The 13,591-nt window shown below is 43.4% G+C and overlaps 1 protein-coding gene and 1 non-coding gene across 2 annotated transcripts in view; both read right to left on the bottom strand.

The window, feature by feature from the left end:
• Window positions 1-13,591, bottom strand: part of LOC124117878 (ubiquitin carboxyl-terminal hydrolase 40-like) — a 73,608-nt gene that overhangs the window by 13,762 nt on the left and 46,255 nt on the right. The window contains exons 22-26 of the mRNA XM_048391159.1: window positions 7,399-7,487; window positions 3,368-3,491; window positions 2,854-2,993; window positions 2,524-2,626; window positions 977-1,196 (exon numbers count right to left, since the gene is read on the bottom strand). Coding sequence (XP_048247116.1) covers window positions 977-1,196; window positions 2,524-2,626; window positions 2,854-2,993; window positions 3,368-3,491; window positions 7,399-7,487 — 676 coding nt within the window. The remainder of the gene's footprint in view (window positions 1-976; window positions 1,197-2,523; window positions 2,627-2,853; window positions 2,994-3,367; window positions 3,492-7,398; window positions 7,488-13,591) is intronic.
• LOC124117889 lies at window positions 11,109-11,301 on the bottom strand. The gene has a single exon (XR_006858375.1). It is a non-coding gene; the product is annotated as a U2 spliceosomal RNA (small nuclear RNA).

Consider the following 13,591-nt stretch of genomic DNA (forward strand, 5'->3'; position numbering starts at 1 on the left):
TTGAAGCCAGGACTTAAATTATCACTGATTGGATATTGGCTACTTGAAGCCAGGACTTAAATTATCACTGATTGGTTATTGGCTACTTGAAGCCAGGACTTTAATTATCACTGATTGGTTATTGGCTACTTGAAGCCAGGACTTAAATAAACACTGATTGGTTATTGGCTACTTGAAGCCAGGACTTAAATTATCACTGATTGGTTATTGGCTACTTGAAGCCAGGACTTAAATTATCACTGATTGGATATTGGCTACTTGAAGCCAGGACTTAAATTATCACTGATTGGTTATTGGCTACTTGAAGCCAGGACTTTAATTATCACTGATTGGTTATTGGCTACTTGAAGCCAGGACTTAAATAAACACTGATTGGTTATTGGCTACTTGAAGCCAGGACTTAAATTATCACTGATTGGTTATTGGCAATGGACAATGGGCAAATGGGAAGCCGGGGTAATTAGCACTGATAGGTAAACGGGAAAGAAGTTGACATCTCTAAATTCCCTAATGTTATTGGTTGACATTTCCCTGTCTTCAGAGTATCAAATCATTATTTAGATTAGCTTTTGATGGGTGAGAATCACATGGTAGGACCATGTATATGGTTCAACGGATAATATTTTCTTTCTGAATCCCAAATTTGAAGCAAACATGTCAGTGTCTGGGTGAGACCTGGTAACACCTGCCCAGGGTGGTGGTCAGTGACATGTTACGTACCTCAGTGTCTGGGTGAGACCTCGAAACACCTGCCCGGGGTGGTGGTCAGTGACATGTTACGTACCTCAGTGTCTGGGTGAGACCTGGTAACACCTGCCCGGGATGGTGGTCAGTGACATGTTACGTACCTCAGTGTCTGGGTGAGACCTCGTAACACCTGCCCGGGATGGTGGTCAGTGACATGTTACCTACCTCAGTGTCTGGGTGAGACCTCGTAACACCTGCCCGGGATGGATGTCAGTGACATGTTACCTACCTCAGTGTCTGGGTGAGATCTCGTAACACCTGCCCGGGGCGGTGATCAGTAACAAGTCTCACTCGGAGGAACTCGAATGTTGGCACGGGCATGTCGGTCAGGACGGGCAAGGTCATGAGCTGAAGCTTCAGGTCCTCCAGGGTCGCATCCTTGGATATCTCGACCTCGCCGACCTGGAGGGTGTTGGCTGATGTTGTACTGGCAGACGGAGACAGGAGGCCTGCAGAACACCAGAGTGAGTGAGTGAGTGAGTGAGTGAGTGAGTGAGTGAGTGAGTGAGTGAGTGAGTGAGTGAGTGAGAGGGATTGAATGAGCTGGTGAGGGAGGGAAGGAGGGAGGGAAGGAGGGAGCGGGTGAGCTGGTGAGGGAGGGAAGGAGGGAGGCAAGGAGGGAGCGGGTGAGCGGGTGAGGGAGGGAAGGAGGAAGGGAAGGAGGGAGGGAAGGAGGAAGGGAAGGAGGGAGGGAAGGAGGGAGGGAAGGAGGGAGCGGGTGAGCTGGTGAGGGAGGGAAGGAGGGAGGGAAGGAGGGAGCGGGTGAGCTGGTGAGGGAGGGAAGGAGGGAGGGAAGGAGGGAGCGGGTGAGCTGGTGAGGGAGGGAAGGAGGGAGGCAAGGAGGGAGCGGGTGAGCGGGTGAGGGAGGGAAGGAGGAAGGGAAGGAGGGAGGGAAGGAGGAAGGGAAGGAGGGAGGGAAGGAGGGAGGCAAGGAGGGAGCGGGTGAGCTGGTGAGGGAGGGAAGGAGGGAGGGAAGGAGGGAGCGGGTGAGCTGGTGAGGGAGGGAAGGAGGGAGGCAAGGAGGGAGCGGGTGAGCGGGTGAGGGAGGGAAGGAGGAAGGGAAGGAGGGAGGGAAGGAGGAAGGGAAGGAGGGAGGGAAGGAGGGAGGGAAGGAGGGAGCGGGTGAGCTGGTGAGGGAGGGAAGGAGGGAGGGAAGGAGGGAGCGGATGAGCTGGTGAGGGAGGGAAGGAGGGAGGCAAGGAGGGAGCGGGTGAGCGGGTGAGGGAGGGAAGGAGGAAGGGAAGGAGGGAGGGAAGGAGGAAGGGAAGGAGGGAGGGAAGGAGGGAGGGAAGGAGGAAGGGAAGGAGGGAGGGAAGGAGGGAGCGGATGAGCTGGTGAGGGAGGGAAGGAGGGAGGCAAGGAGGGAGCGGGTGAGCGGGTGAGGGAGGGTAGGAGGGAGGGAAGGAGGGAGGGAAGGAGGGAGCGGGTGAGCTGGTGAGGGAGGGTAGGAGGGAGGGAAGGAGGGAGGGAAGGAGGGAGCGGGTGAGCTGGTGAGGGAGGGAAGGAGGCAGTGGGTGAGCAAGGTGAGGGAGGGAAGCAGGTGAGCGGGCGGGTGAAGGAGGAGGGGATATACAGTAAATCATGGAATTGACGCCAAGGGATAATATTAGGCAAAACACAGAAAAGAAACCTGTAGTGATTTCTTGGTGTGTAGGTAATCTTAAGCAGTATGAATTTTTCTCATAACCTTGTGTTTAGCACTGAACATTTGATGATATTGGAGTACATTCTCTTGCATTCCAGCAGGAAAATCCTAACAAGGTCGGAGCACAGTACCTTGTATTCCAGCAGAGATCCAGGCCAGCATTCCAGGCTGGTCGCAAGCGTGGCGAGGGTTCGTGGGAGTTGGGTACAGGTGTATCGGCAAACGTAGGTAACCCTAGCAATCAGGAGCATGGCAATCTTTTATCTCTAAAAAATTCCTTTTTTTTGGTCATAACCTTCGTTTTCAGGAAATTAACCTCAAATCAATCAATCAACATTTGCTATTTTCCACGTTTTGTCTTCCTCTTTAAAACAGGATATTGAATTATTTGAATTAATCATGAAATAAATATGTTCATCTGAGAGTAACCTGGTACAGTTTAAATCTTAGAGTTGTCTCACCTTTGGTGGAAGTCTCCCAGGCAGAAGAAGTAAATGATCTCCATCACTGACAAGACTTTTATCGAGAGTAAGGTCAAGGTCATCCAACACCTCCGCCATCTCCCCGCACCAGTTGGTCTTCCTCAGGTGCCAGTCATCCCCTGGAAACAGTGGGTTGGCATGACCTTGAGAGTGAACTTAACCTTGACATAAATACCATGAGAAACTATCCCAAAGTCTGACAAACCAAATTGGTATTAACGACAAGCACAAATGTTACTTGCAGGGTGTACTTTTTTATATTGTATTCATCATGGCCGACCTCCGAGAAACTCGTCACCTGGTTGCATGGTTTGTTTGCACAGCAAGTATAGTGCTTTTAGCTAACAAGTGGCAACCAAAAGGGTGTGCGTCAAATTTAGTGATTCCTTTTTTTAATTAGTTGGCCAACACGTTTTTCTTATATTATGAAAGGCACTTAGTTTACAATCCTTGATAAATCCGTGCAAGTAATAACAACTGAAAGTTAAGCTACCTGCGAAGCCTGCTCGTTCCACCATGTTCTTTAAGCAGCCTCCCACTGTGTCTGCCTTCTCCACAGTGAGTTCAATATCATGGAGGTCATTTTTGGGGTCATAGGGCGTAAAGGTCAAGGTTATCTGAAACATTGCAATAACATGAATAAACTAGAAGCATGTACACTACCCACAGTAGCCAAGTAATGTGATCAAATCAACCAGCTTCACTTTAGTATCAGAATATTTAATATAAATCCAAAATTTGCAAGAGATTAAAAGAGAAATTTCTAGTTCTTGGATAACTATCATAACAATATTTCTGTAATAAAATTATAATAAAAAACAAACAATACCAATCCCTCTACAAACTATGCATTCAAAATATCATTGGCAGCAAAAGTAAATTGCTGGGAATCATGTAGCCTGTCTTACAGTCTCTGAACCCTATTTGTCTTTCCCCGTAGCCTGTAAGGTACAAGAATCTCCAATCTCACTGGGGCTCTTTTTCAATTAAATGGAGTTGTTTGATTCATTAATCTATTGCCTTCAGAAGAGGAGGTGACAACAATAGCAACAGTAAAAGAAGTAACGTTGCCATCCATGACAGTTTCACATGTCTTCTTCGCGAACAGTGCTATTTTTCAGATTGCTATTTCAACTCCTGAATCTTTCAGGAGTCCACAAAGAATAATTTGAGTAGGATAAGGTTACGACCTTCAATCCTCAAACCCTAAAGCGCATTGCTAATGAGCCGCAACTTCGGTTTGGAGTGAATATTAACCAGAAATGGAATCATCTGGCCAAGTTAGAATTAGCTGTAATGAAAAATGAACTGAACTAATTTGAATATTATGTATTCTCCATAATTTAAAAAAAATGAATAAAGTAATACATTTTACCTTGACACAAACATACTACCTAAATGTAACAAACATTGTGGTTTTATTAGAATGGCAATATTTGTAACTTTGACTTCACTGGTTGAAGGTCAAGGTCATAAGATTATATTTTCCAATCAAAGGTATATCAGAAAGTGTTCCATGATCTGTTACAAAGCAGTATACGTTTTGAAACATGCCTGGGGAAATTGATTTTAATATTGTTTAAAGTGCAGGAAAGTACTTAGAAAAACCACTAAAATAAATACTTTTATTCAGATGTAAGTTGAGGACACCGACCCGTGTCACATGATCAGTTGCAGGATTGATACATATGGTCATATTCAACTTTGAGACAACTGCAGAAAAAGACACATTGCAAAGAATATATCAGTTAATCATATACAGGATACGCTTTAAATTAATGGCAATATTTATCAGAAAATATTTTTTTCCCCTCATAATTCTGATGAATCGCTAATAATAATTCACCATCATATAACGGACTAAGGGAATTTACAGACCCCACGGTAAAGAAAACCAGTGTATTGGGGGGAAAACCACAATGAGGAACATTTGTATATTCCTTTATAACAAATACATTCATACATTAAAAAAACATCTACAAAAATAGTGAAAAAAATATACACCCAACTTTTCAAATTAGCTCTTGAGTCTTACAAGAGCCTACAAAGATAACGATGAAAGGAAGGGTGATGACCCAAATTCCTCAACCAACATCACTCCATACTGCCAATAGCAGTGGACTGTGTTGGATCATACTAATCAACCAATTAGGGCATCGTCCAGTTAACATTAGTAACTAATATGCATTGTTATTATCTCCAACTTAGAACGATTTGAATATAAATTAAAAACCCAAGATATGAATTAGTTTGCCATATCATTATTAATGCATAACACATCACCATAAATCTTATAAGCATTTGATAATTGTGGTGTCATCATTCAAGCGATCTTTATGATTTTGTTCATAAAAGCTTGATTTACTAATGGAAGTAACAACATGAGTTATCTCCCTTCATCTTTATCAATCCACCAAACTTGACCTAAATACCTACTAACCCTTAAATGGTGGTTTTCAGGGTAGACTGTGCTATGCATAGAGAGATCAAAGGTATGACATGCATGAGAATAGTTTCCAAGCCTACAGAAGGTAAAACTATTCATCTGGTACTGTACTTGATCCTAACAATACAAGCCAATTACTTGCACTGAAGACATAATACATATTGATTTTACTACTCGCTATTGGGAAATGGACCGTAGTCCTTATTAGGACATCCACTTAGCACCTTGACATCAAACCCTATGTTACACTGCCTTAATTACATTCTTCTCTTTAATTGGAATAAAACCACCTATCTTAAGTGGCCACACAAAAATCTGGTTTAACGCTAGGATATATAGGTAATGACCTGACCCTATACACTCGTTCCCCAAGCCAAAGACTGTGGGAAACAATCAGCAATACCCTTTTCTGACTATTCAAGAAGTGTCACATATGGAATTGAGGCTACAGATAAGCCTGGACAATTTACATGACTCAGGGCAATTAGTTTTAATTTCCGAACATTACTCTTGATAAGACTGTGTACACATATTTCAAAATGTATGTTATTTATTTAATATTGTGGTTTATTATGCTTGTAAATACCATGTCACTTAAATGGAATATTTGAAAGAAATGTGTTAAGGATGTGTGTGAATGAAAGAGTTACCTCCCTTGCTATTCTCAAGCAATTAATATGTATCTCATTTTAGTTATTTTGAGCAAATGCATGACTTAAGTGAGGACACATATTATACCCTGGATCAATGGATCTGTTATTTGGAGTCAGTGAGTGAGTGAGTTTGGGTTTACACCACTTTTGGCAAATTTACAGCAATATATAGACAGGAACACCAGAAATAGGCTTCACACATTGTACCCATGTGGGAATTGAACCGGGGTCTTTGGAGTGACAAGCAAAAGCTTTAACCACTATGCTACCTCATCAGTAGGGCTGGGACGAGTCCAAATTTACTACCCGGGTACCCACCCCGCTATTACCCGACCCTACCCGCCCGCTACAGGTCTCAAGTGTTTGGTACAAAATGTCCGATTGGAAATAGTTTGAGTGTAGCCCTGATTACATAGAGAATCTCACCCTCGTGTCTTTTGATATCAAATATATCAACACGAGTTGATAAAAGTGGAAAAATTCCGAGGCTTGCCGAGGATTTTTGCCACTTTTATCAACTCGTGTTGATATATTTGATATCAAAAGACACGAGGGTGAGATTTTATTTATCATCCAACATCATTTTTTCAACTTTTTCAATTTGTAGACAGTAATTAGCAGTGTCTTCAGTGTAAAAAGTACTGCAAACAGCTTCAGTAGCAGAGCCATTAGTGATGTCATTTGATTGTGACGTCATGGTAACCAGTGATGTCACAATGGTCTGCAAAGCATTGTGATGTAATTTCATTGCAGCGATATCTCATCCTAGTGATATCTCCTGTGGGAGCCAGTTTTGGATGATAAATCGATTTAAATATATGTATAAAACGATCTGGTCATGCATACACTGAAGTTGACTGAAGTGTTATTTTTATTCAAACCTGTAAAGGTCAGAAGCAATGGTGCTTAGTCAGAAAGAAATGCATACATTAGAGACTTGTAGTGTAACCATAGAGTTCTAGATATTCTTAATCATTAAACAATATATCACATGACTAACCACGGGTCCGGGTAGTCCTGTGGGTACCGGGTCCTATTCAGTACCCACCCAACCCGAGTACCCGAGCTACCCGTCCCAGCCCTACCCATCACCCCTGTTAATTGGAAAAGTTGAAACAAAGATTGACTGATTAAGTATTCGCTATTCAGCAAACACCAAACTGTCCTGGTTTTAGGAGCAGAATCACATTTGGATTTTCTATTTGCTTTCATAAACCAAATTTCATATCCAAATATATGATACAAAATACCCCACACTGTGTAAAAATATCTGACAAACACACAAGGGAAACCCCACATGGGTTATTAGCTAAAAATAGATTAACAACAAACATGACAAGAATCTGTCTTTACTTTTCATAAAGGTGATGCAGTGCAAATACTTCCTGGAACCAGTCACTCAGTGACCCAGTGATTCATTCCTACCTGATTTGTGTCTGGTGCTTTACCAGGCTCCAGCACCAGGCAGACGTCGCCTAGCAACCCAGCTTCATACACTGTCTGCTCTTCATGAACTGAAACATAGACAGTACAAACTCAAGTCATTAAGTGTCGTGTTTAATACTGCACAAAAGAAATTAATTATTTGACTTTTGTTTCTGAAATGAGCCCATTTCTGGTGTCCCCGCTATGATATTGCTGGAACATTGCTAAAAGTGGCGTAAAACCATACTCACTCCCTCTTCTAGACTAACATTTAGTCTATGAAATCTCATATTACACAATACCCTTCTTGACTCTAAAAAAGAATTAAAAATGTGTTCCTGATGCTGAGTTCATAGAGCTAGCTAGAGCTGGCTAGACTTGCTTTTGTATACGTTTCTAGATTGTGTTTGTTTCATAAAATAAATATATTCCACAGTCAGTCATGATGCAGGACTATCCCTCTTCCTGAAATGAAGATATCCAGTGATATAGATATACCACATAACTAAACATGGACCCATCTGATACCTAGCCACACTAATTACAATATGAACAACAGTCAAATTATTATTTTACCATCTTTTCTCAATTTTAATATTGAAATACAATATGTTATTGGATATTCAGATGCTAAAACTCCCCATGAGGTGCCTCTGTCACGGAGTCCCTGTACCACCCTATGTTTACTCCACCCTAACTGTACTGCCATAGCTCTAAAGAAAATGTCGACATTTTTAACAGGTTCTGAATCTCCTATCTTACTGAAGCTCCTAGTCTGTCTTACAGACCCTGATACAAATATATATCAAAAATAGCCCATGCAAGTCTATAATGTTTGGCAAGTCTAGATCACTGCAGTATCTGAAAATGAAGAGAGTCACTGGGCTCCTTTTTATTATATTTTTATTAAGATAACTGAACAACTGTTTTTTTATGTACGATATGTTCATTTCACAGACTAAATGTTAGTCTATGAAGCTCCTTTTCAACTTAAATACAGGTGCTTGTTTCTATCCAAATCATACATTTTCAGAGACAAGGCATTAGTCTAGCTTTGCATCATCTTGGTAAGAACAAGTTAGTGATAATATCTGTATATCTCAATTACAAGGGCTGCTTCAGTTGGGCTGGAGACTAACCTGTGCCCTATATGACTGACTCACAACAACATCTCTATGGGCTGAGGGGCTCTGGGTCATTAATTACCTTTTCTACCCCAGGGGGAATGGGCCAGGAGGGGGTCAGGCTGTGGGGGTGAGGTGTCCCACTCTATACTTTATCCATATATTCCTTCCCAGGGGGAATGGGCCAGGAGGGGGTCAGGTTGTGGGGGTGTGGTGTCCCAGTCTATTCTTTATCCATATATTCCTCCCCAGGGGGAATGGGCCAGGAGGGGGTCAGGCTGTGGGGGTGAGGTGTCCCAGTCTGTTCTTTATCCATATATTCCTCCCCAGGGGGAATGGGCCAGGAGGGGGTCAGGCTGTGGGGGTGAGGTGTCCCAGTCTATTCTTTATCCATATATTCCTCCCCAGGGGGAATGGGCCAGGAGGGGGTCAGGCTGTGGGGGTGAGGTGTCCCAGTCTATTCTTTATTTATATATTCTTCCCCAGTGGGAATGGGCCAGGGGGGGGTCAGGCTGTGGGGGTGAGGTGTCCCAGTCTATTCTTTGTCTATATATTCCTCCCCAGGGAGAATGGGCTGGGGGTTAGGGATCCAGGTGATCCTGTTTGTTAATTCCTCCCTGGGGGACTGGCCAGGAGGGATATGGGCTGTGAGGGTGGGGCACCCAGGGTTTTTCCCTTACCTACAGTACTAGAGATCCAGGGGACCCCAATAATTCAATACAAAGGTCCTTACATGAAATATGAGGGACGTGTAATCCCATACAGTAATGAAATGGTGTATAGTACAGTAAACTACTTTTATAGTGAATACACTCATAACGAACTGACTGATATAACAAACTCATTGTTTAGCCCCGGCCATTTCTTGTATATATGCTGTATATATGCTTATAACAAACTTCGGTTATTACGAACTAAAAACAGTAATTCCTTTGAGTTCATTATAACCGTAGTTTACTGTACTGTAAGATGTGATAATTTTGAATTACAAGACCTATATATTTCTTGTCAATAATTTGGTACAATGAATGTAATTGTGCATTATGGGGTGGGATGCAATATATATTTTCCTCATCCATTCTATACATTTGTGCCTACTGGACGCACATCTTGTGGGTGGGGCAAGGGTGGGGCATCCAGGGACTATTCTTTGAATCTTGATTCATCCCCAGGGGTATCCGGCAGGGAGGGGGGCTGGTGTGAGGGTTTGAATCTTGATTCATCCCCAGGTGTATCCGGCAGGGAGGGGGGCTGGTGTGAGGGTTTGAATCTTGATTCATCCCCAGGTGTATCCGGCAGGGAGGGGGGCTGGTGTGAGGGTTTGAATCTTGATTCATCCCCAGGTGTATCCGGCAGGGAGGGGGCTGGTGTGAGGGTTTGAATCTTGATTCATCCCCAGGTGTATCCGGCAGGGAGGGGGGCTGGTGTGAGGGTTTGAATCTTGATTCATCCCCAGGTGTATCCGGCAGGGAGGGGGGCTGGTGTGAGGGTTTGAATCTTGATTCATCCCCAGGTGTATCCGGCAGGGAGGGGGGCTGGTGTGAGGGTTTGAATCTTGATTCATCCCCAGGTGTATCCGGCAGGGAGGGGGGCTGGTGTGAGGGTTTGAATCTTGATTCATCCCCAGGTGTATCCGGCAGGGAGGGGGGCTGGTATGAGGGTTTGAATCTTGATTCATCCCCAGGTGTATCCGGCAGGGAGGGGGGCTGGTGTGAGGGTTTGAATCTTGATTCATCCCCAGGTGTATCCGGCAGGGAGGGGGGCTGGTGTGAGGGTTTGAATCTTGATTCATCCCCAGGTGTATCCGGCAGGGAGGGGGGCTGGTGTGAGGGTTTGAATCTTGATTCATCCCCAGGTGTATCCGGCAGGGAGGGGGGCTGGTGTGAGGGTTTGATTCTTGATTCATCCCCAGGTGTATCCGGCAGGGAGGGGGGCTGGTGTGAGGGTTTGAATCTTGATTCATCCCCAGGTGTATCCGGCAGGGAGGGGGGCTGGTGTGAGGGTTTGAATCTTGATTCATCCCCAGGTGTATCTGGCAGGGAGGGGGGCTGGTGTGAGGGTTTGATTCTTGATTCATCCCCAGGTGTATCCGGCAGGGAGGGGGGCTGGTGTGAGGGTTTGAATCATGATTCATCCCCAGGTGTATCCGGCAGGGAGGGGGGCTGGTGTGAGGGTTTGAATCTTGATTCATCCCTAGGTGTATCCGGCAGGGAGGGGGGCTGGTGTGAGGGTTTGAATCTTGATTCATCCCCAGGGGTATCCGGCAGGGAGGGGGGTTGGCTGAGGGTGGGGCATCCAAGAGGCATCTATATCTATTCATTGATTATTTCCTCCACACCATGCAGGGGTATCCGGCAGGGAGGGGGGTTGGCTGAGGGTGAAGCATCCAAGGGGCATCTATATCTATTCATTGATTATTTCCTCCCCACCATGCAGGGGTATCCGGCAGGGAGGGGGGTTGTTGTGAGGGTGGGGCAGGTATTCACTGATTAATTATTCCACACCAGGGACACTGGGCAGGGAGGGGGGCTGGTTGTGAGGGTGGGGGATCCAGGGTCTATTCTTTATTTATTTATTTCTCCCCAGGGGGAGTGGGCCGGTCCTGGAGGTACTGCAATACCAGGTCAACCCGTGGCAAAGGCGGAGCAAGCCCCTGACTCTTCGCCGAGTACCAAAAATCAGTTTAATATCGATGTCCCCCAATGGGGGACGTATCAGATATTAAGCTGATAAGAACAGATACTACACTTTGATCTTAGCCAAAAGGCCGAGAAGCGATACTGAAGTCAGGCTTCATTTTCATTTTATACTGGGCTAACTACCATGATCCCTGGGTGTTCTGCTAGCTCTCAATCAGATGATTTATTCACATGGAGAAATGTACATTTCAGAATTACACAAACATGGACTTAAGGATAAGATCTACAATGTGGTTTGTCAGGAGAAGTATAAAAAATCCAGTAAGTGGAGTATTTTCTAATAAAATCAAGTCTGTCATGATATCTCATTCACAAAGAACGTTGGGCTCACATCAGTTAAACTGGTTGTACGCAAGACCGGATACACTGGGCTATAAATAGACGTACTCAACCCGGGCAGTACAATGGAGTTGGGGGAGGGGAGAGGTGGTGGGGGAGGGAGAGATCAGAGGCTACACAGACACAGGTGGGGAGACTGTATGATGTAGGAGGGGTGGGGGCTGAAGGGGGGCTGTAGTGGACACCCAGCCATGTCAAGACATCTGACCACCAACTCATGTTATCCAGTCATCTCACCCCTTACTCATGTAATGTAGGTCACCAGCGTGTGTCAGCTGAAGTCCTGGGATTAATAACAGGGCAGGAACAGGGGGATATAGATGAAGGTTTACTCTTTGAAAATATATAATTTCAAAATAAACAAATATCTCCATTTAATTAAAAAGGAGCTCCTGTGAGATGGGCGAATAACCTGAAGAAAATCTAGACTTACTTTATTTACAGCTTTTGCATTACAGGAAGGGCTTGTAGGAAGAAAAAATACTATGGTTAAGGGACTGTGAGACAGACTAGGGTGGCTGACTATGAGGGGGGTGGGAAGGGTGGGGCATTGGAGACACTGGTGGGCACTAGGAGGGGGTAGATGAGGGGTGGGACCATGGGTGATACCAAAATACTAGTTACAGATAGATATAATTATTCAGGAATAAGATTCAAAGCAAATGGTCAACTTAAAAATAGTAACTAAACCTCTCTTGAAAAAAGGCCTCGGGGCCTACCACAAGCTTCAGTCTACCATTTTTAACCAAGATATACCTATAGCTCTTGTTTGCAAACTATTTAAAACACTAATCGAGCCAGTAATCTTATACATGTATAATAGTGAAATCTGGGGTATAGAATCAATCCTCGTGAACAACTTTGATTCATTTATCCCCGGGAAACTGCATGTTCAGATTTTGTAAATCCATGTTAGGTGTCAACAAAACAACACACAACTGGGCAGGCCCAGCAGAACTAGGACTCTACCCTCTTAACTACACAGTACTAATCAAAATAGCAAATTTCTATCACCATAGTTGGTTCTTCCAAAAACATAATACTTCACCACGCTTTTGCTGAAAGTACAAATTTGGTGAATAAACGATTAGGATGGGTTTACCAGCTCAATCTATTCTCAGAAAAACACAATTTGAGTACTTCAGATTTCCTATCACCAATATTCAAAGAGACAATAAAATCTAAATTCAACTCCCTCTTCAAGGAATCTCTTCAAGATGTAAATGCAACTAGAGGCACAGGAAACTTAGGACATACAGGATAGTTAAACATGAAATAAAATTAGAACCTTATCTCAGTCACTGTAAAATAAGAAAATATCTCGTGCACTTTTTTAAACTAAGACTAAGTAACCATGAATTAACTAAAGAACTTGGAAGACATACAAAGCCACCCACCCCACTACATCAGAGGCTATGCTCTACATGTTCAACCATTGATGACAAAAAACACTACTTACTTGACTGTACCAAACACACTCAAGAAAGAAATATACTCTTTTGAAAATTATCTACACAAAATGTAAATGTACATAATCATAAAAACAAATTATTCCACTACATCCTCTCAAATAATGAAGCCATCAATATCAATTGCATTTGTTTCCATGTCAATAATTTCAAGCAATAAATACTCCTTGATCTTAGTCAACCAATGACATTTTCTGTATAATATCATCATATATGTAATATTGATTGGCTTTTGTGTCTACAGGAATGTAAATTATGTATGTCTATATATGTATGTATGAATGTATATATGAATATTTCACAACTTATCAGTACATCTTCGATGTTTTACAGAAAATAACATACTTCTCACTCACACATTCACTCTAGTAATACAAATATACTGCATATATCACATTTGCATCAAATATTGAAGCTCATACATTTTGTATATCATATTGCAATGCAGGAAGGTACATGGTCTTAAACATTAATTCTTAAGTGTAAAACTAAAATTATAGTGAAAGCTGCTCCTCATTTTCGAAAAGAATCCAAGCTGCATAGAATTTCTGTTGATTACCTG

The sequence above is a fragment of the Haliotis rufescens genome, unplaced genomic scaffold (assembly GCF_023055435.1).
Source record: "Haliotis rufescens isolate VD_foot unplaced genomic scaffold, xgHalRufe1.0.p SCAF_10, whole genome shotgun sequence".
NCBI lineage: Eukaryota > Metazoa > Mollusca > Gastropoda > Lepetellida > Haliotidae > Haliotis > Haliotis rufescens.